Genomic DNA, 22,293 nt, shown 5'->3' with positions numbered 1-22,293 from the left:
TAATTGCCACTAAAAAGCCAGGGACAGTATTACTCATCTAGGTATTACAGAATGCAAGCAATATAAAAGCATTTGTTTACAGTCCAAGGTGTTTACACAAAAACTATCTAGCCCAGCCTTTACCATTAAGTTGCTCATATGTTGTGATGACTTCCTACCATGCACTCGACTGAAAGCCCATTGAAATCAATGGAGCTCTCACACTGATCTTTTGAGGTCTTGGGGTCTTGGTCTCCTGACCATCAGCAGTATCTGTTTGGGCAGCAGGAATCTTTTGTTTATGGTTCATAGTGTCTACTATAATGAGAACCTTTACATTAAAAACAATACAAATCATTGTCACAACCATCTTCATAAATAGCAAGTCATCAGCCCCAAATACAACATCAGAAAAACAAAATCAGACGCATTCAGAAATTTGAAAACGGTTCTTTTCATAACTTTTCTTTCCTTGCAATAATGGGAGCTATGGAATAGAGACATAACCACCAGAGCCATCTGGAAAAGTCATCTTCATTACTCACCTGCCCAACTGACACTCTGGATGGTGCACAAGCAATTCATTCATTATGAACTCAAGACAAATATGTTTATGTTTTCAACTTGTGTACTGTGTTCCTCGCCCTCTGTCCCTGTCTGAATGCACCACCTGCCTCTCCCAAGACGCTCTGTTATCGTGCTGGAAAAAATATCTTTAGCTAAAGTGAAACCTGTGATGTGTTGTGTGCATTAAGGTTAAAAAGAGAAGAAGAAAAAAAGATCTATGCTGCCTACCACCACTTCACTGACACTATTTTTTGGTTATAGGATTACTTTTCTCATAGCTTTTCTCAGTCTTCCTGGGCCAAATTCTGATCTCAGTTATGTTGCTGAAATTCATGTTCTTCCTCGGCTCCGTTTTTCATTTCTTTTTTTCCTCACTTTCTTCTCCCTGCCCTCTCTTGCTCCCGGCATGCCTCTATTTCTAATATGGCATGCAAACATGCCAAAGTAACTTACATTTGACTTCTAGTTGAATTTCTGAACTTATAAAGTTAGAGCAGTGCAGAAATAAAAAAATGATAGGTTTTCCCCTAGCCAGAAATTGATGTGAACATTATGTAGTGGTTTTTTTTTTCCACAAAGTCTATCAGGTTTCTTAATATTTGATTTTGTTATAAAAGTATTCTTAGCTACTAAAGCAATAGTGAATATTTAACAATGATAAGGTAAAAATTTCAGGTATTGTTTAAAATCTTATGGATCTGGTGATCTTTTTCCTTGTATCAATGGCTTTTAATTCTATGAAATGCTCTGCTTTTATCATATTGGAAGGTGTCCATACAAAATAGGCATGGTTTCTATGCAGAAGAGCTGGAGAAGGACCATCTCTCCCAGTGCCCATAGCTATGCTGTCAATTCTGGCAATTTCCTCCTGAATCCTACAATGTTTAGCCCTCTGCTAGTGACTCCAAAAGCTGGAGAAGGGTTATTATCCAGCAATAGCAAATTATTTTAAAGTAAATTTGTAGCTCTAGTGGTGGAGAAAAAATTTGGAACACAAGGACTCTAACTCGCCCATATCTACAGACAAAGTATAAAATAAGCTGATTTTCTTTCTGTTTAGATTTAGGAAGTCACCCAAAGCCTCCCATGGCCGGAGCTTCCCAGCTGGACGTTGCTCGAGCTGACAGCCGGTCGAGCCGGGCGCCCCGCTGCGAGGAGGCAAGGGCTCCCCGGGGAGCAGCCCGCACGCCCACGGCGTCTCCTCCGCCTCCCGCACTGCTGCGAAATACGAATTTCAGGCGTGCATTACACAGCAGTACGCAGCCTGGGCAGCAGAAGGAGCTTGGCCAGGCTGGGCTACAGCCATGCGTGCGGGAGCGTTACCGGACTGCGGGGCGCTCTTGCTGCCCAGCTGCGTCTCGGACTGGCTGTGACTGACGGGGGTGATGTCCTGGCAGCTCTGTATGGGGGACTCTCTTCCTGCAGTGTCGGAGCCCGCCGGCTTCTCGATGTTCTTCATCTCCATCTCTTCATGGTGTATCCAGAGATCTGGAGGCCTCAAATCCTTCTGACTGCCCTTTCTTTTACCAGCACTGTGGGTGGCACGTTTCCTGCAGCAAATAAAAACCAAGACTGTCACTTAAGAATATTCCCCCCTTGGTGAAACCAGAAGAATAGTGAGAAACCAGAATTGAGCGATGTCTACTCCTTGGTATCTCTGTAGAGAATCCCTTTGATTATGTCCCTCAGAGGACAGGCACTAGTTATGTTCACTGTTTCCTTATGCTTTTAAGGGCCTGTAGAAAAATATATTGTTTAGGTGCCACATAAATTCCGAGGGCAAGGCGGCTGCCAGGTGTCTCACGGCTCCAGCACCAGCTGCTCGGTGAACCATGGAGTGGCTCTGGTGCTTGTTCCAGATGAAGCCACTTGCCAAGTCCTTGCAGCCAGGCATAAGGTGCCTCTCTGAGAGCATATGTTCAGCAGATGAATGAAAGAGGGCAAGGGGGAGTCAAAAACGGTATTTGCTCCAGAAAATGGGCCTGGGGCTCAGCAGGTAGGTCATTTTTGCACCAGCCGATATACAAATTGGAGCAAAACGTTCTTCCTGAAACAGAAGGGAAGTGGTGAATTTCCTCTCGGGAAGAATATAATTTGTGAAGTATCTGCATCGAGAAACAGCAATTGAAAACTGCTGAGCTCATTTCTGCTGAGCTAGGCACATCTTACGCTTTCCACAGATGAGTGAAGCATATGTTATATTTCTTTAAATATACATTAAAACATGATTTTTATTACAGAAAAGCTAAGAAATTCAGAGTGGCATAACCTAGAGCAACATTAACTTTGTTCTCCTCATGCATATGCATTGCAATATGTCCTTCCTTCAGTGGGCCACCTTCTCTGGGGAGTACACCTTGTCGCAGTGAACAGCCACCACCCTTTGAAGGCCACGCCAGCAGGAGAATTGGCTCCTTGCAGGACCGCTCGGGACGGACATGTCAAAGAGAAATGACCAGGCAAAAAGGCACTCCCCAGGCCCCCTAGGCTGGAGCTGAGAGATGGTCAACATGACGGATGGCAATGCTAGAGCTTTGGTCGTAGCTACGTAATACCGAAAATCTTATCTAAAATCTTACTGGAAGTTTATCGATTTTACTCACTCCTCAAGAACGGCTTCTCTAGCTTATTATGAGTGTTTTTGCTCAGTATCAGAACAAACTCTTACACAGCGCTTTTCCTTTGCACATCTCAAAAAGTACTGTGTGAAAGTAACTTACTTTTACATTACTCTTTTGCATTACTCTTCCGCGTGTGAAAGCAGAAATATATGTGAGATACAAAAAGCTGCAGGCCAATACTTTCAAAATTCATATACTCCTTTAGCTAAAAAACAACAAAAAAAGAAATCCTTGATTTCCAAGGGTAGTGGGTGCTCACAACTGCTTCTCACTCCCATTACTTGTTCACCTCAAAACGCAGTTGTGCACCCGCTGAAGTGAAGGCTTTTTTCTGAATTCACTTAGATCAATATAAAATTTCTCACCGACTTCCATAGGATTTGCATCACGTTTATATCGTTCAGATATGTACATGTTGGTAACAGTCTTTCTATAACATGCCACACAGGCAGCATTGTGAAACATGGCATGGGGTTTATTCTACCTGAAAAGATTTTGAGAAAGTTTTAGACTTTAAGATAGTCCAAGAGCTTGAATAAATTTCTGTTCTTTGCCTAATTTTCTGAGTCGGATCTAGAAATCAAATGGTATGTACAACAACCATGTGCATCACCAAACATTTTGCATGCAAGACAAGGAACAAACACATCTCATAATTTCAGAGACGTTCAGGGCACGGTCCTCTTGCATACCCAGAAGTCAATGGCAATGACATTTCCTGTAGTCAGCAGAAATACCCCACTCCTCAAGCAACTGGCCTTAAAAGTAGAAATTGTTTTGTTTCCTTTGACTAGTTCAACAACCTGAATGCTCCTCAAGGTTCAAAGTTTTATTTTAAAATGGGATTTGGAAAGTTAGTAGGGAAGATAAGCCCGGGGCTATTCAGAGACATCTGTCAGTCCATCCTTATACAGCGCCCAAGAAGTAAGACTCATCTCTGGGCATAATTACTTCCGATGTTTAGTTTGTTATTTTCTAATTGCCAAAACTTGATTATTTAAAATGACAGTACTTCTAAGACCAAGGCAAAGGCATTGATATGGAACAGGGACAGTTCTTTAATACCTTCTTGTAACAGACTCTAGCACAGTCTCCTGGTTTAACACTTAGGAGAGTAACAATAAGTGCCTTCACTCAAACCTTAATGTATATAGAAAAAACCCCCCTTTTTTTTCTATCTATCTCCTTCAAAAAAAACTCACAATTTTTGTTCTAAACAAGGAATTATTTTCTTCACTTTGGGATACAACAGCTTTTTTGTCAGGTTCAATTGAAAATAATTCATTTCTCCAGGCTTGAGCTAGGCAAGGGGAATTTCAGCCCCAAAGTAATTTTATACACAACTGTAAATAGGAGGTTATAATGAATGTGTCATTCCAACCATAACTACAAAATTGCTACAGCAATGATATCATTTAAAAATACATGCAATGATCTAGCCTGGTTTACATTGTTTTTTCTCACAAATTATTGATGTTCTCATAGCCCGTGAGTAGCAAATTGAATTAGAGCCAGGAGTGCATCCGAAAAGGTCATCAATAACAAATGAAAATAAATCATCCCATAGCATATTTTGTTTGCGCAATGCAGAACTTGAAGTTCTCCTGAATATGCATCTACCCTGAACTTCAGTGAGGGGCAGTAACTTTGCTACACCAGATGGGCACATGAGATATATAGAGGACCATCATAAGAGCATCAACGGTCAGCTTCGAACCTCAGTTCCAGCAACGGGAACGGATGCTTCGGAAGTGCCTGTAGCGACTCCTGACTTACACTGGGATTCAAAGTCAGCCCAATACCTGTTTCATAACTAGAAAAGGGAGTGGGAAGACGAGGAGTTTAGAACTGAAAAACTGATCCCAGATGGCAGTGTTTCAGTTGCTGTTCAATTATTTTACAACATGAAATGCATCAAACTTGCATACCAGAACGATGGGGTTTTTTGGTTTTTGTTTTTTTTTTCCCCTCAGGATACATGTGAAAACAGAGTTCAGCTCTATCCTTAAAATATATATATCATGGTCACGCAATCTCATATAATGACAGCAGAACCGAAGCTACATATTGTACTTTGCACACAAATACATTTTTTGGAGAGGAAACTCTTTTTCATTGTCTATTTCTGCAGCTACAAGCAGAACACAGCCTGGTCGCTGGCTGGATCTATTAGACAGCACACCCATATAGCTAAGAATAGCAACAACGCACGCACGCTACACAGGATACAATGCTGAAATAATCTGGGGTGACATTATTCTTCATTGCCTGCACTTTACAGTTACAACACCCCAGGGAAAACAGGTAATGTTGCAACAGCTCTGCTGGGTTTATTTTTTTTCAAACAACAGTTTAAGATTTCCATACGTGACGATCCTAGAAATAAACTGTTCTCCGGGAAGAACTGCAAAACAGGCTTTGGCTAGCGTAAGACCCGGGTAACCATCCAGCCCTCGCTGGCTTTTCTGTCTTCTCCCTGCCGATGAGAAGGCTGCTGCAGGGAGGGAAACACAGACCCGTCCGGCCCAGACGGTGGGCAGGTCTCTGCACCAATCCTGCACCCGCCGCCAGGCGAGGAAGGTTCAATTACCGCCGCTGCCTCCCGAGCGCCCGTAGAGTACTTCGGAGATATTCAGCACTAAATGCCAACCTTATTACACCTTCGTCGTCCCTGCTGATGCACGAATTGCCAAAAATATATTATTATCTGTATATGTATACAATCTATATAGCTATAATCTATATCTATAATCTATATATGCATATAATGCATATTATATCTAAAATATTATTATATTTTCTGCCCTTTACTCTTAACCTGGCAAAATCATGCCCGGGGCCCCGAGCTGCCAACATATTGGCATCAGACCTTTGGACAAGCTGTTTGGACCCCTGCAGGAGAAGAGCTTTGAGTCTCCGGTTCAAACCCATTACAGTGCCACGTGGGAAGTCTTCTGGAAGGCAGAGATCCTGTCCCCCCGCAGCTAGAGACAAATAAAGCCAAAGGAAGCCCGATGAGACCTTTCCCAGTTCCCTAAAATTATCTCACCTTATCTCCTGCTAGCTAGCTATCACCCGGTTTCACTCGTCCTCTCCCGCCGCCGAAACTCAGCTCATGCCGACCGGGCAGGAGACAAAAGCAGCGGCCACGGCTAAGGAGCAACACCGGGGTGGAGGCACAGCGACACGGGCAGCAGGGATCGCCTCTCCAGGGAAAGCAGCAGCGACATGCTGAAGCTCCTGCGCGGCTGCCAGCTCACGCTCCTGCGCCCTGAGCCTTCCCGAACCCGTGCTCGCAGATCCCTATCCGTTGCAAAGGACTTGAAACGAGTCTTAGCTCATTTCTTGTGGTCTCTCTTTACCCCACTCCACAGCCTAGCTTGCTAACTGGTTAGACGCTTGCTCAGGACTACATCCATACATTTAATGGTTTAAATATACACTATCTACCTACCGGGAGGGGATGACATGTTCGCCCTTATCTCTCCTCTCGCAGTAGCCATAACCTCCTGCTATTAGTCCATAGGCTAATTGTTCCGGCACGTTACAAGTGCCATGAACCACTTTTTCTTATACAATATATGTTTGCTATTACAAGTTATTGCTTACCATGAAGCCTTAAAGAACTCCTGCAGGAAGCAGGTCCCACAGCTCAGGTGTAAGCTGCACAAAGCGATATAGTCCTTTGCTTTATGATTAGATTGGGATTAATTCTGTCTAATTTTCAGCTCTGAGCTGAAGTGCCTGGACTGGGAGGCTTGTCACAGTACACAGAGGAGCCAGGACCGGAGTTGATGCACAGCCCCTGGCCGTCCCCACCCCGGCCCTGCACCCAGCGGACGTGTCCACCACGCAGGGCAGCGAGCCCGCGGGATGGCAGAAGCATAATTATTGTGAGGGGATGAATCTCAATTGCTACAGGAGTCATATGTTCTCCCTTATGCACAACCAAATAAGTTATTAAGCCTGAAATGTTAATCACTTTTTTCTCCCCCGTTTCTTACTGACGTCAAATTTGTCACACAGTTTGCGTGGCTGATATTTCATTCTTTCCTAGACGACAAAGACAGAAAATATGTACTAAGCCATCCAGGTCAGTACCAGGTTGTTCTGCATAACAGACTTTATTGTGCTTCGTTCAGTCAAGTTTTAATTAACTTAAGAAATATGAGTTTCCTCCACTGAAGGCTTACAGGAGATTATTCCGTCACCTAAGAGTTTTTGCTCTGAGGAAAGACACATGCATTACCCAAAGGCCTTTACCCTTATTGTAGTTCTGTTGTTCAGAAGTCCACTGGCGATTTTAAAATAAGAACCAGACTAGACCACCGATAAAGCCTGCATCCATATGATTTGTTTCACAGTATGCATCTCTTCAGCCAGGTCAGAAACAAAATAATTCATACCATTATTCTGCTTTGAAGACGTTCAGGTTTTGTGCTACATTTAAGGCCCATTGTTTAATTTTTATTGCATTATTTTTCCTCACTTTCAATACAGAAAGAGTTGGCTTGGGGTAACTTGGGTGGGATTCATCTGCCCAAAGTGTAGACGTTTAAAAGTTAAACAACAAATCCAAATTCACCAGACTCACATTTTGCAATCAACGGAGAGAAATAAGCAGCTTCAGATGGCAAGTCCTCTAACGTCTATCTTAGGAGAAGACGAATCATTCTCTGAACATCCCTGATCCTTCCCATGGCCTACAAAGGAGGTCCAGGTTGACTAATTCCAATTTTAGTTTTTAATTTTTAGATACATAATGCTGGGCACATGAATCTCTCTATCTGTTTCTCTCCCCCATGAGTCCTCTTTCCCCATCAGAAACTCAAGAGAGCTTCAGTCTTGATTCACCAAACACTGTACGCAACAGTAGGATTTCCGTTGTCTTCACATGATGGCCTGATTTTCAGCTCTTAAGACTAATAATTGAAGCAGATTTTCAAATCAGTTTGGCATTCAACTACCCGAGCTCTCCTAAAAGCACAGGCCCTTATTTTTGTGCCAAAAGGGGAGCTTTTTATTTTATTTTTAAAAAATCTACCTCCAAACGTTGATCTTTAGAGAAAGCATTTCTCCTTGTGACCATAAAATACTACAAGATGCCATCTGTCTCTGCTTGACCAGCTCGAAGATGATTTCCGCATACATGGGAACTGCTTAGTCCCCTGACCACTCATTCACTGTTCCACCCTTTTCTTAAGCATCAATGCAAATCAATGTAATAGATTTTGTCTTGCTCTTAGTCCAAACATTTATCATCCTTGTGGGCAAACTATGATTAAATTTTACTTTCACGAGTCCAATCTTTCACGATAGTATAATAATGAATCCCTTTACTGAATAATTTTCAATAAATTAAATGCATCAAACCGAGCTCTGTTGCCAATTCATTGACTCCAGTGGAGTCATTTAATCTTTCACCAGGCCTTGATGTCACCTCTAATTTCTCATAAAAACTGCAAAAAGCTTTGCACCTTATGCTGCTGCCCTTTTATTACATCCTACAGATTTTTTCCCAGTAATGTTCTATAGAATTTTTTTCCAAGTACATGAGAATTATCTGGAGAAGCAGATGTTGGCTCCTTTTACTGGAAGACTTTTGGGGACAGACTGTCTAGAGAGGATAACATCCTCACAAAAAGCTAGCAAGTAAGCAAGAACGTCTGTCTTTCTCAGCTGTGCAGATACAGTGCTGGGGAGTCAGAAAGTCTGACAGCATCACCAGGCATAGATAAGTACTTTTTTTTTTCCTTTAAATCAATGGGATTGATTATTTCCTGTGTCTGAATTACGCTCAACAACATAAAGAACGGAGAGCTATGCCTGGCAGACTTATTTTTCAAGGCTAGCCATGTCAGGGGTACTTATTTGCCATGGCTTATGCTGCACCCAGGGAACACAGGACATTCTCCACTCACTGACTACGTCCAGCTTCCCCAAGGCCATGCCACCTGAAAACCACAAAAGAGCCAGGCTCAAAAACGCAGTTCAGTCCCTAGACTCCACATCTCGGTGGTATGAACATTATTGCCCATATCTGCTTTGAACCTAAGGGTCAGCAAGGTGACCCTTGCATCGCATTTTCCTTCCGTTCTGCAATTAGCAAACTTACTTCCTCTGCTGCGCCGAGGAACGCCTGGTGCAGATGACAGCGACGATCACCACGACCACCACCGTAATGACCCCGACGGTGACGACGATGATGACAAGCAGGTTGCTGTTCTTCTGAGGTGTGACGCTGCCATGCGGAGGGTGCATCTGCCCTATGGGAGGTTCTGGAAGAACACAGACAATGTCAAAATCGTTAGCAGTGGGTTTGAAGCTCTGGTCTGAAGTACGCTAACGAGGGAATCCCTGTGGGATTTTTCCATCAGATTACCTGGACACGTTATTTGCCTTTAATTAACAGACAGAAGAGGGAAGAGGATAGAGATATTCTACGCCGCACAACTTCCTCTGTGATGTGAACGCTGAAAAGTCATCATTTTTGAGAAACCTCCCACTTATTTGATGCCCAAATGGACAAACTGCTTAACAGGACACAACTGCCATTTACTCCCCTCCTTCTTTAGAAGTCACCCATAAAAAGAGACAAAATTTAATGTCTGGTTGCACGGATTCCTCTCACAAAGCGGACCGTGGGCTCAGAACGGTGTCATAAAGAGCTGAAATTTATGCCTCACTGCATTTCAGGGGTATAGCGAATAGGAAAATATTTAAGCCATAATGACTTTACACTTTCCAGGCATTAATAACCAGGTGTTGGGAGTCAATAACTCTTGGCTTATTTTTGCTACTATCAGCTGAAAATGGAAAAATGGGGAAAATGGATTTTTTTCTTTATGGCCTGTATAGTCTCTCTTGGTATTTACAGGAGAATATGTATCTCATATGTTAACCAACCTGGATGCTTGATTCATTTCTCAGTATTGCGTTCACCTCACAGTCAGGCTCACATTACATTAAATTTCATTTATCGATATGCTGACCAGATCTCCATGGACCACTTCAGCAGGTAAAGGGCTTAATCTTCTGAACTGACAAGCTTCCTTGTTTTCTTTTAGTTTTAATGCAGCTGGAAGACTAGGACTGAAAACACCACCACTTCTGGTGTCAAGCCCCAATCAAACTGGCTTCAAGTACTGTTCCCTTGCTTTCTATTCTTTCCCCCCCATTATATATTGTGAATAGCATATTTTAAGCATATTTTATATTTTTATCATCTTTTCGGCTAACACATATACCCATGTATACAATGACTCTTGTTGATAATATCCTCATATATGAAGCTCAATTCTTCATCCATTTGCAGCCAAGCTCCCACTGAGGTCAAAGGGATTTTTGTGTCAGCAGAGGCTGAAGGCTTATGGCCACGAGTTACCGACACCAATCTGGAACCGTGAATAATCCTTTCGTTCTGGTCTGCTAAGGTATCCTGTAAGATTAGAAACTCATGGAAGAAAGAAAACATATTTCCACGTAAGCTTGGAGAAAGAGACTAAATATGCATGAGAACTGAGCAGAACGGGATATGGAAGGAGGAGCTGTGCTACAGTATGTCAAGCGTTTCCGAAGAAGAGTTTCTCAAGAGTTTTCATATGACATCACCCCCACAACCTCCCCAGTATAAATTAAACAATACATGGCTGTGATTTCATTTTGCCATTAATACAACTGAATGAGAAATGAAAAAAGGTAAAGGCTTTCCAAATAGCAGTTTAGTGATAGATGTAATTCCACTGTAATTTTCTGCCTTGATTTTCTGACCTATTATCCTTTCTTTACTTAACAAATTGAGTTATCGGAATAATTTGCCCTTTTCTCACAGCTCTTCCTGAGGCAATCAGACAAGGCAAGCAGTTGTGTGCATCATGCTTTTATCATTACAATGACCCAGTACAGAAATCCAAAAGATTATTTGTTTTGATTTCTTCTTCATTTCCATGCTGAGTAAATGGCAATGAATGAATAGTTCACATACAATACAGTGACCGTTTAGAAAAACAAAAAGCCTTCTCTCTCCACCCTTCATTCTAGGCACTGGGAGCTCCCTTGACTTCTCAAAATTCACGTACCTAAAAATCCAAAAATTGCAAATTTGTAGCTAAAAAAGCATTATTGACTACTGACTGCAATGAACAAAATGATCTGATGTCACAAGCAAAACCACCAAGGCCGCAGGGTAGCAACTATCTTGAGGTTTTTCTTTGCGTGTTTGATTTTACAGGTCCCAAGCTGCACCGTAAGCTTAGCAAGGTATGGTCAGTTCCTCCACGTATTTCACTAAGACTCAAGTTGAGACCTCAATATTATTTATTCAAACAAATGTATCCTCCCCAAAACCGTTAGAGGCAGGTGTAACTGAAGACAGAGGAAAAAGTCTGAGATTGCTTGAGATTGTTTCACAATCCATGATAATAGCTCAATCAAGAGATGCCTGAATTTTACCAGCTGAAGTAATGAGCCAAACCTTGTGCTCTTTGAACTAATAACTAAGTTTAGCTAAAAAAAAAAAGTGTTAATTAGATGTAACTAATTTTCATTATTTATGAACTACTATTAAGAGCAAGAAGCAAGCCTAAAATACAGACCAATGGTGTATTGTCCGCAGAAAAACATGACAGGAAAAGAGAATTAAATTTTGCATTCACTCCTTGTCTTGTCTGAGGAAAATAATCAGTCTGACTTAATCAGCTAGGTGCCTTGTAATTATTTTGTACTTTCAAACCTGACGTGATGCCACATATTTGGGACTCTTGTCTGTTTTTTCATTCAATAACGTGAAACGACAATGCTTCATTAGGTAATGGATGTGGGGTCAGGAATAAGAAGTTACTGATGGCACTTCTACCCCTCAGCTAATAGCGATTAGGTTCAGTTAATTTTTTTTTAACCTGTGGGATTTCCTATCATTTCTTCCTATTTTGGGGCAGGATTAATTAATAAAAATGGTATTTTACGCAGGAAACTTAAACTGAAGCGCAATGTGAAACGCATTTTACAATTCTTTGTCAGCTGTTATTTTTCTGTAGGCACGTCTATGGCCTGAGGCAGATCTCAAATTCCTGGTCGTGGCGAGATTATGATATTGGGGGAGACTCCATGCACAATAGTGCTTCAGCTGGAAATCGGTTTTTCTCTAGGGACGCGTGGCGCCGATGCTCCCTGCACCCACCTGGCTTCCCGCTCGCCCGTGGAGACCTCCCCGCACTCACTGCGCCGCTCGCAGAGTTTAAGCAGAATTGCAGGCTGTCCAAAGCAGGGTTCCTCCGCTCCCAACAATGCCACTTTGCTCCTCACTTTGCTCCCCACTCACCCTCAACAACTGACTTGCAGGGTGAGCCCCTGACCCTGGTTTTTATTAAAGCTTCTTGTGAAAACGCACAAAAGGCAGCAGTTACTCTAACTTCTGTGAGTAGACTGTGGGTGCCTCCAAACCACGGAAGATGGAAATGAGAGAGAAGAGAAGAGAAGAGAAGAGAAGAGAAGAGAAGAGAAGAGAAGAGAAGAGAAGAGAAGAGAAGAGAAGAGAAGAGAAGAGAAGAGAAGAGAAGAGAAGAGAAGAGAAGAGAAGAGAAGAGAAGAGAAGAGAAGAGAAGAGAAGAGAAGAGAAGAGAGAAGAGAAGAGAAGAGAGAAGAGAAGAGAGGACAGAAGAGAAGACAAGAGAGAAGAGAAGACAAGAGAAGAGAAGAGAGAAGAGAAGAGAAGAGAAGAGAAGAGAAGAGAGGAGAGGAGAGGAGAGGAGAGGAGAGGAGAGGAGAGGAGAGGAGAGGAGAGGAGAGGAGAGGAGAGGAGAGGAGAGGAGAGGAGAGGAGAGGAGAGAAGAGAGAAGAGGAGAGGAGAGAAGAGAGAAGAGGAGAGGAGAGGAGAGGAGAGGAGAGGAGAGGAGAGAAGAGAAGAGAAGAGAAGAGAAGAGAAGAGAAGAGAAGAGAAGAGAAGAGAGGAGAGGAGAGGAGAGGAGAGGAGAGGAGAGGAGGAGAGGAGAGGAGAGGAGAGGAGAGGAGAGAAGAGAGGAGAGAAGAGAAGAGAGAAGAGAGAGAAGAGGAGAGAAGACAAGAGAGAAGAGAGAAGAGAAGAGAAGAGAAGAGAAGAGAAGAGAAGAGAAGAGAAGAGAAGAGAGAAGAGAAGAGAAGAGAAGAGAAGAGAAGAGAAGAGAAGAGAAGAGAAGAGAAGAGAAGAGAAGAGAAGAGAAGAGAAGAGAAGAGGAGGAGGTTCCCACTGAAACAGAGTTTAACGATGAAACTTAGCTAGCTGGAGTCTATATTTACCATTCAGACTGCTTCTGTCGATCAGGTTCGTATCCACTGGCCAATAGGACCCATCTCCATGGCGACCTGTTCAGAGAAAACCACATCAGCATCGGGGCAGACTTGGACTTGTGGCTTCAAACAGTGCCAGGCTGGCGACATTCGAGCTGTTAAACCGTGCAGCCGAAGTCACTCCACAGGGACTTGAGAAAAGCTGCCCGAAAAGCAGGCTTTCTGAAGGCTGGCTGCGGAGGAGCTACCTCCACGCCCCGGTGGCAGAGCAGCGGGGAGCTTCCTGGAGAAACGCGCCCCAGCAGGCTCCACCATGCAGTGACTTTTCATACTGGGCATACGCAGCCAGGGAAACGCAACTCTACAACTGCTTGTTTTTCATGCAATTGCCTCTTTTCTAACCCTGAAGTGAAAAAAATCTTATAATATAATAGAATGTAAACATAAAATGTATCTATACTAGACGTAAAATATATAGGGATATAATTATTACGCCACAGATTTTGCTGTTGAGGCACTATTTGCCTTGCACACTAATACAGTGAAATTCGAGGTGTTTGTCTTTTCCCTGACTTGACTTTGCACCATTCAGCTGCGTCGGGCTGAACAGCTGTGACGGTATGGCTACGTTTCTGCCAAGAGCCACAGCTCTGCTCCTCGCGCCGGAGGCAAGGAGACGTGCAAAGTCCAGTCCCGCCAAGCTCCTCCGCTACTCTAGTACAGGACCAAAGGAGTCATCAGACTTAATGGCAGAACGTAAAGAGCAGGTTTTTAGTTAACAAAGGGACTAGGTAAAAATGCGCGGGGCCAGGAACTGCCATGGATTATTCCAGCGAGCTTCTAATTCCAGTGGCTGTGGGCTGCACCAAGGCACTCAAAGCCAAAAAATAAAAATAAATCTTCTCACTTTCCTGCCACATACGGTTGTTTGCTGCTGCTGTGCACTATTAAATAACTGCCTATTTCTCTTCAGAGGTTTTTCTGTTTCTGCAGATTGTGGGGAAATTCATGTGCATAACTTTGCCTACCCATTTGGGAAGTATTTTGCGATGAAAGGCCCTAAATAAATGTAAGATCATTATCATCAGAAGAGGCTTCAGTGCAATCATCTTTTCAATCAGAGTAATTGCACAGCTACAACAACCTGGTCCTGAGAAAGCAGCGCTGCAAAATGTTTAGCTGTAAAAACAGACAAAATAGAGATAAATAGAGGCCATAAAGTTTATCAAAATGACACTTTAAAGCAGTCATATTCACAGTGTTACGCTGCAGCCTGTGAATATGTTGTGACCTTAGGGTCATATTGTGCCTAGTAAACCGGGTGTCTCAATGGGAGAGTGCTAAATGTTATTATTTTTGATATCTAGCCCATCCTAAAATGTCTTAGTGGGAGCTTAATACATGAGAAAATTTAGTTGGGATGCTAGGAAATTAAAAAGCTAACCCTGCATGCCTGATGCAAAAGTTCAGTACTTTTAAATGAAGAGAATATCACTTTTCAAGGCATTATACACGACATTTCAATGGTAAAAACCTTTGTGTAACCAGCCGCCAGTTTCAGTTTGCATGATTCTGCTGAAATTATGGACTACCTTCCTGGGAAGCATAACGTTATGCCATGGCTCTCCGGCTCCTGCGCGCCGCATCAATGGCACTGTCTCTGCTGAACTGTGCTGTGGGCAAACCCAGAGTGAACAGGTCTATGGAGGACGAAGACCAGGATTTCAAAAAGCACGTAGCCCCATGGTAGGGTAACTCAGCAAGCTTGGGCCTATGCCTGGGGACCAAGCTGGAGGAGGAAGCCAGCCAGCCAACAGGTTCCTGCAAAGGAGGATGGCTACACTGTGCATCTCGTGGGGGTTTCTGATCATTTTGGGTGTCCCTTGCCTGTCCCTGCAACCAGAAAACAGCCTCTGCCTGAGTGCAACGGCACCTCACCATCCAGAAACACAATAATTTCATTGATAAGAAACCGGAAAGTAAAGAACTCTTAACAAATAGATCATTTCAACAATACTGTGTGTCATGGATAGCTAAGACTGAATTTATGGTAATCCAGGTCTGTTCTGCTATTAAGACAAACAGATATTATTCAATATTTGGGTAAACATGGAAATCTAAGCACTTAGGAGCTGAAAGGAAAATTTCTCATGTGTTACAGGGCTTTATATGTTAAAGGGCAAGTAGGACTTAAAACAAGATTATCGAAGCTTTACTCCAAGCCAACATACCTCCATGAACAATTTCCATCTCTAGTTCATCTCTTCAAGGATTTAAGATATAACCCCCTTTAAAAAAGGCAAATAATGTGAAAGACCATTGCTAGTTGGAGAGTAGTGCTTATTTGGTTTCAAGACCTCAGGTTTCCAGTGGCTTTATAACCATCTAGATCATAAACAAAGCTATCCCTCTAGCAAACGCGTCAGCCATGGGGATACCTGCCGAGTGTCCGGAATTACTGCAGTTCTCCCTCTCCTTCCCGTGGTACTGGTGAGTTTCTTTTCTTAATGACAAGTGCAACACTTCTGTCCCACTGAATTTAGATTTAAGCCCTTTATGTGAGCCAGAAAGAAATATTCAAGGTGGGCATAACTCAGTGGGTATGGCCAGACCTCATTTGTTTTTTTTCGGTCAGCCTATGGACTATTTTTTCAACTTCCACTAAGTTCCAACGAAGTTTTTATTCTTTATGTTATTCCATCTTTTGGAATAAACCAAAAACGTCGTTTGACGTCTTGCCTAATCATCTATTTCTTTGAGAACTGCCTTTTTTTATGGAGGCTGAGTAGTCTTTACACTTGATTTTCCTGCCTTTTTACTGAGTTGTGGTGCTTAAGGCTGTGATGTACTTTTGGAGGGACCAAAACCTGCATCCACAGATCCTGGATACCTTTTCTCACCTCTCCAGTCTCCATTTAATTTCTTTTTTCACCTAGGTCTGTCTTTTGAAGGTTTCAGTGATTCAAGCCTTTCTCTGAAAAAGCATATCCTTCTTCTATAACTCTATTTCAGTTGCCATTATATGCAATAACCGTTTCAACTAGATCTGGTCGAGGTAAAAAAAAAAAATCTTAAATCATCTATGACAACAACAGTTCTTTATCCTCTCAGGTCTCCAGCACTTGTAAATTGCTCAAAAATTCTGTTGTGATTTCGCTGTAAATTCCTTATTTATGCTTTAACAACATCCTTATTTCTAAACCTCAAGGTACCCCTGAACCATTTGCACAGATTGCCTCACTCTGAGGAAATGGAACTGTAATACTGTCTCCTTACAAAGCACTCCCTGATTCATGAAAACCTGAGATGGAAAAATTAATGAGGAGTGACTTTGTTTCTATTGTAATCATCTGACTCGTCTGACCCAGACATAGCCCTGCTCTACCGCTTTTGCTGCTTTTTGCCTGAAACAGTTCAAAATACTAGGAAAACAAGCTGAGCAACATTCTTGTATCAGAAAACAGACAATAACTGACTTTTCCTGCCACCCAGGTGCCAGAGCTTATGAAGCATGGTGCCAGTCACTGGCCTTTTGGTACACAGCATGAATGCTAGCCGAGAGGAGGTTTTAACATGAACATCTTGCTTCGCTTCTAACAAAATACGTCCTTCATCAGGTGCACTGCTACTCTCTGCACGTTGCAGAGCTACAAGACCAAGCTATAATGCTGTAACTGATGTGGTTCAGAAACGCTCTGCAGAAGTGAAAAAAATATAGGATGCCCCAGTACCATCATTTTCTTCATTTTGTTGGTTGAGACTTTCCTAGAGATCTTATTGGCAACAAAGTGGCTGCCATCATATTGTCCACCATTGTGTTTCTTTAGACACAGACATTCTTCAAACAAACAAAATAAAATAGTACTTAGTGAAGGACAGCTTAGTAGATTTTATATTGCACCAGCAAAGCCAAAGTAATTTCTACAAATAACAACCAGCATTAAGCTTCTTAACAAACATGGCTATTTTTGTGTACAAACAAGACTTCCTATCCCTGACTGATTTTATTTGGGTTTACTTGCCCATATGTATATGTGTACTCATTTGCTCATGATGCTGGAATATATCTTTTGTCCAGGTCATCAAGAAGGATTTCTAACACAGGGGGATTTCTAACTAAAGGTGGGATGGGAGGGAAACCTGCTCTGTCAGGTGTGACCAATCCGAGTAACTTATGAAGGCCTTTTATTTCTGTTAGAATGTGCCATGCATAGTTTTTATACAAATCTGGTAACTCACTAGGGACTAGCAATTCAAGTGAATGTATGTGACTGATATATTTAACATGGTAACAGGGTATAAGTTGGACAGTCCAAATTGGGCAGGGGTGCTTTGCTAGGAGGCTGGGGAGGGGTAAAGGGACAGCAGCAGCCCTTAGTACCATGGTGTGAAGCTCGAGGGAAACCACTGGTAGGATTTACACAGATCATCTGCCTTCTGGGAGCTTAAATAGAAGACATGGATAAGAAATCACATTTAGGTCCCCAAGATGCTCAGCTCCTGATAGATCCATCAAGCACATCTGTGCATTAGCTCCAGAGCCTAATTTGAAAGATGTGGAGGTGAGAGTTAGCAAGGCTTCATTTGCACTAGATAAAAATATAGGCAACCAGATTAACGACTTGAAGAAAAATCCAAAATTCTGGGAAGTGGAAGTCTGGAGAGGGTGCCCCTGGGGTGGTACATAAAAACAAATCATTGGCCCTCTCAGATATCACAAGCTGTCAGGTGTAGTGCCACCAGAAAAGCTCTTCTTCCATTCCTAAGGAAAAGCTAAGCTCTGCATAATATTCAGTTACAGTGCTGAGCACTTGGGATCCTGGTCCCTACTCAGAAAAGCAGTTGCAAGGAGAGAGGAGAGTTAGAGGAGTTGAATTATACATGCTATACAGTTCAGTTCTGCTCCAGAGGCTGCTCTTCCCCCTCGAAGATGGATGCTCTGGTTCAGACTTGGAGCATCAATGCTACTTGGGCATATTGCATAGTCACACAACCGGCCAGGAGGAAGAGTGTGCACTTGGAGAGCACCTTCCCTGACAGCTATGAGCAGCTAGCAGAGGATTTCATCACAGCTGGGAAATTCCTGCGTGAGCTGCCTGAGATGGGGATTCATCTCGCATTGCACAGCCCGTCATCCGAGTTCCCTCTACAGTCAATTAGGAGAGACACAAACCTTGTGATCACAACTGAATCTGATCATCTTAGACTGGAAGAATTCCTTTTTGAAGGCACTCATCTCTCCCCATTGACCACAGAGAACTATATGTCAGACTTTGACATGTATACTATCAGCTTAAATGGACCCTGTCTCTCCCCAGCACTAGGTAGAGGACAATGAATCCCACCTGACTGTCCTAATAGTGTCTTAGAAGTGTTAGCACCCGAGCCCTACCTTCAGTTGTCTTCTATAGACTCAAGAATCTAGGAGAAAATGGCAAAAAAAAAAAAAAAAAAAAAAAGAGGTCAAAATTTATCCAAATCCCCACCGAGGCTTTGCATCAGTCAGGCTTTAAACAAACCAGAGAATTTGGATTTGTGTCTTCTTCCCACGTATGGTCAACAACCAATAACAAAGTAGACCCACACTTTGTGCTGGTTACAGCACAGCAGAGTGCTCAGCGAAGGTGGTGTTGATGGCAAGTTTGCTTTTCAGCAAGTATAGGCTGACAGACTTCTTGGAAGGGAACTGAGTAGAAATGCAAGATTAGATGAGCAGATAACTCCATTGCCTCTTGACTTTCTAGTCTTTGTTTTTCAAAGGACACCCTAAGGTAATTTTCTCAAAGATGTCTCAGTGTGGCAGGAAACACAACCAACATGCAAGAATAACTATTCTTAGATTTTTCAGCAATGCCTTCTGAGATCTCTCCTTACAGAAATTTTCCATATTTTGGACCTTAAGAATGAGTTCCTATATTTGCTGGATAAAATTAACCAGATAACAGAACCCCCAAAAAAGCTGTCTGGTCCTTTTTGTTGTAGAAAGGAGGTTACTCTGATAAATTGAATATTTCTTTCCTCTCTTAATAAAAAGAGTGTTACAGTCCCCTGCATTGTTTGTTTGTGAAGCGGCTCTTTGAAAAAGATCTGAATTGCTCATCCTTTTACTGCTGCTGTGCTCAGACCTTGCAAAATAGCTTCAGAAGCAAAAGCCTGGAGCCATCAAAAGCTTGAACAGGAGGCAAAGCAGCAAACCCGATGCCTCCTGCTATCACAGTGCGAGATGCTGTGACTGCTCCGGGGCTGATACCAGGCGGCTGTTTGCACGCAAACTATGAGGAAGCGGCGTGCCGAACAATGCGGTTCAGAGTTTTCGGCTAAACACCACTGAGCACAAGCAGGTTTATGTCTCTGACAGCTACATGCCTGCTATAATCCAAACACGGCAAAGGTTTAATTACAGACAGCCAAATTCCAGGCATGACTAGACTGTGCTGCAAACCCCGTTTCTCTGAAAGCTGAAACAATTAGTGCACTGTTTATTCATGAGATTAAAAGCAGTGAGGTATAAAATAGCAGGTGTGCTGTCAAGTACACAGCATTAATTCCCTACTCAGAAGAGGCAAAGTCCCTGGCGCTCCCAGTGATGTGCCTGGCATCCCTGCCACCTGCAAAAATAACACGGGCCACCATTTTCCCAGGATTTGGGAACAAAAGCCGCCGGTTTCTTCCACGTGGGCTTCTGACACAATGCTCACATAAGGAGGCACTCTTCACATCACGTCCCCAGGGCTTATCCGAGCACGACTTTTCGTAGAGTCGCACTGCCAAAGCGCAGGTGGTGCCTCACCTTAGTCGGTCTCATAAGCATTAATTGCCAGGGCCACATTTAAATTCAGTTTCTGCCCTCGATCCCTGCCTGAGCCGTGATGCAGGCACACAGCACCTGCCCTTGTACCTCGCCGATCCGGCCTTGACCTCGCAGCTTCTCTAGCGATACATGAATTTATCTAGCTTAGTCTATATATGGCCCACCTCACAGGAGACACATTTTCAGAAAACAACTGAACAATCAGAATGTATTGAAATTTCCTAAAAGTAGGAGAAATATTTGCTCAAAATCGTGTATGTTGCCTTTTATCAAAATTTACCATCGATAGCTTGAAATTAAGCTATTTAAGCTATTAATTTACCATCAATAGCTTAAAACTTCTTTACTGTGAGGGTGACTGAGCACGGGAACAGGTTGCTCAGAGAGGTAGTGGAGTCTCCTTCGCTGGAGATATTCAAAACCCGCCTGGACACGATCCGGGGCAATGTGCTCTAGAGGACCCTGCTGGAGCAGGGGGTTTGGACTAGATGATCTCCAGAGGTCCCTGCCAACCTCAACTGTTCTGTGATTCTATGATTCTGTGATTTACAATGGATGCTACAAAATATTTGTAGACCAAATGCAGAAATCAGCTGTCTGGCTCTTGCACAAACCTAACTCTGCTGGCAAAACATGACTGCTGACAAGTCCTATATTGACAAAATAAGGACTAAAGAATTTAATATTCATTTATCACATGAAAACTGAGGTGAGATAAAACAAAACAAACGAATCTCTTCTTTGCCCAGTTTGCCTCCATTTATTCCAGATCAAAATCATAAATGGAACTTTTTAGACTTCAGGAAGCCTCAGCAACAGCTCACATGAACACAGCTGGCCTTCTCCTACGTACACAGGAGATATAGAAGATGTTTGTGACAAACGCTCTCTTGAGCCTCGGGAACTGTAATTTTATTCTTACTTTTATACGACCATTTTTACTACCTTCAAATATGCTTTGTTCTATCAGTTGCATACATGCAAAATAAAAATCTGAAAAGAAGCTGACATATTCAAAGGCCTCAAACCCACTTCTGGGAAACGTGTGGTTAGACTCTCTGAAAGACGCCAATGCGCCTCTTCTCCTCCTTTATATCACAGAGTATTTGTACTTCATGAGCATTATTTACTTTTCATCAACAGGCTTTCTTTTTCTCCTCCTTTACTGACAAGTGTCTGCCTTACGCTCTTGGCTGAACTCCTGATGAGCTCTCCTGTCTTTGCAGACACCAAGGAGCTGAGAGGAGCCAGCAGAATGACTTTGCCATCGCCACTCTCACCAGCGGCTCCCCAAGTATCTGCTCCTTCTGCAGTGACATAGGTGTCACTGAAGAGCGGGCTTGGCCACAGAAGTATCTCACCCTCCATCGGTCCCCAGTTTCCCATGTGTCCTTAGCCTCTATTGAAAATCACGGGGAAGAAGTAGCAAACAAAGATGGGCTGCTCCAGCTGCGTACAGACTCTTTCAGAAGCCAGGCATTAATGCAAGAGCTGTAACAGGAGGGACTGGAAGGTGCAAATACGGGGGGGGGGAAAAAGCCACGTGCACGAGTTTACAGTTCTTAGAAGCAGATCTGGGATCTGAGAAACAGGCTGACCTCACAACAACCTTTCCAAGACTGAAAGGTCAATGACAAAACACTAGATAATCTGCTAAAGGGAGCGATTCTGCCTTCGTTGGCAGACGAGGCAGGCAGAGCGTGCAAGGCACTGTGCTGGGCAGGCAGCTGCCTAGAAAAGCTGGCACCCAAGAGCCACCAGCTCTGCTCTGCCTGGACCTCCAGCGCAAGATTAAGCAATCCAGGTGGGAATCTCTATGGCCTCCTTTCCTTTTTTAGAGGCAGTCCCTTCTTGGTAGTCTTACTGTCCCAGGGAGCTGCAGGAACGGCGAGCACATTTCAGAGGGTTTCTGCACCCAGAAACCCTCCGAAGCTGCCCCCAAACTCTACTCTCTTCTTCTCATCTCCTTTTTGCACCTCAGGACTACCATGGTTGCACTGTCCTTTTTATCTCCGCATCCATCTAGGGCCCTCTGAGATTACACTGCCTCGT

The 22,293-nt window shown here is 43.1% G+C and overlaps 1 protein-coding gene across 3 annotated transcripts in view; it reads right to left on the bottom strand.

Moving 5' to 3' along the window:
* The window catches only part of LOC104138483 (netrin receptor DCC), a 608,580-nt gene that overhangs the window by 32,757 nt on the left and 553,530 nt on the right, over nt 1-22,293 (bottom strand). For all 3 annotated transcript variants that reach the window (XM_009666101.2, XM_068925912.1, XM_068925913.1), the window contains 3 exons: nt 13,440-13,505; nt 9,283-9,445; nt 1,870-2,096 (listed from right to left, as the gene is read on the bottom strand). In XM_009666101.2, coding sequence (XP_009664396.2) covers nt 1,870-2,096; nt 9,283-9,445; nt 13,440-13,505 — 456 coding nt within the window. The remainder of the gene's footprint in view (nt 1-1,869; nt 2,097-9,282; nt 9,446-13,439; nt 13,506-22,293) is intronic.

This window comes from Struthio camelus, chromosome W, assembly GCF_040807025.1.
Source record: "Struthio camelus isolate bStrCam1 chromosome W, bStrCam1.hap1, whole genome shotgun sequence".
Lineage (NCBI taxonomy): Eukaryota > Metazoa > Chordata > Aves > Struthioniformes > Struthionidae > Struthio > Struthio camelus.
The sequence above is the reverse complement of the archived record's forward strand: the minus strand, read 5'-3'. Positions and strand labels throughout refer to the sequence as shown.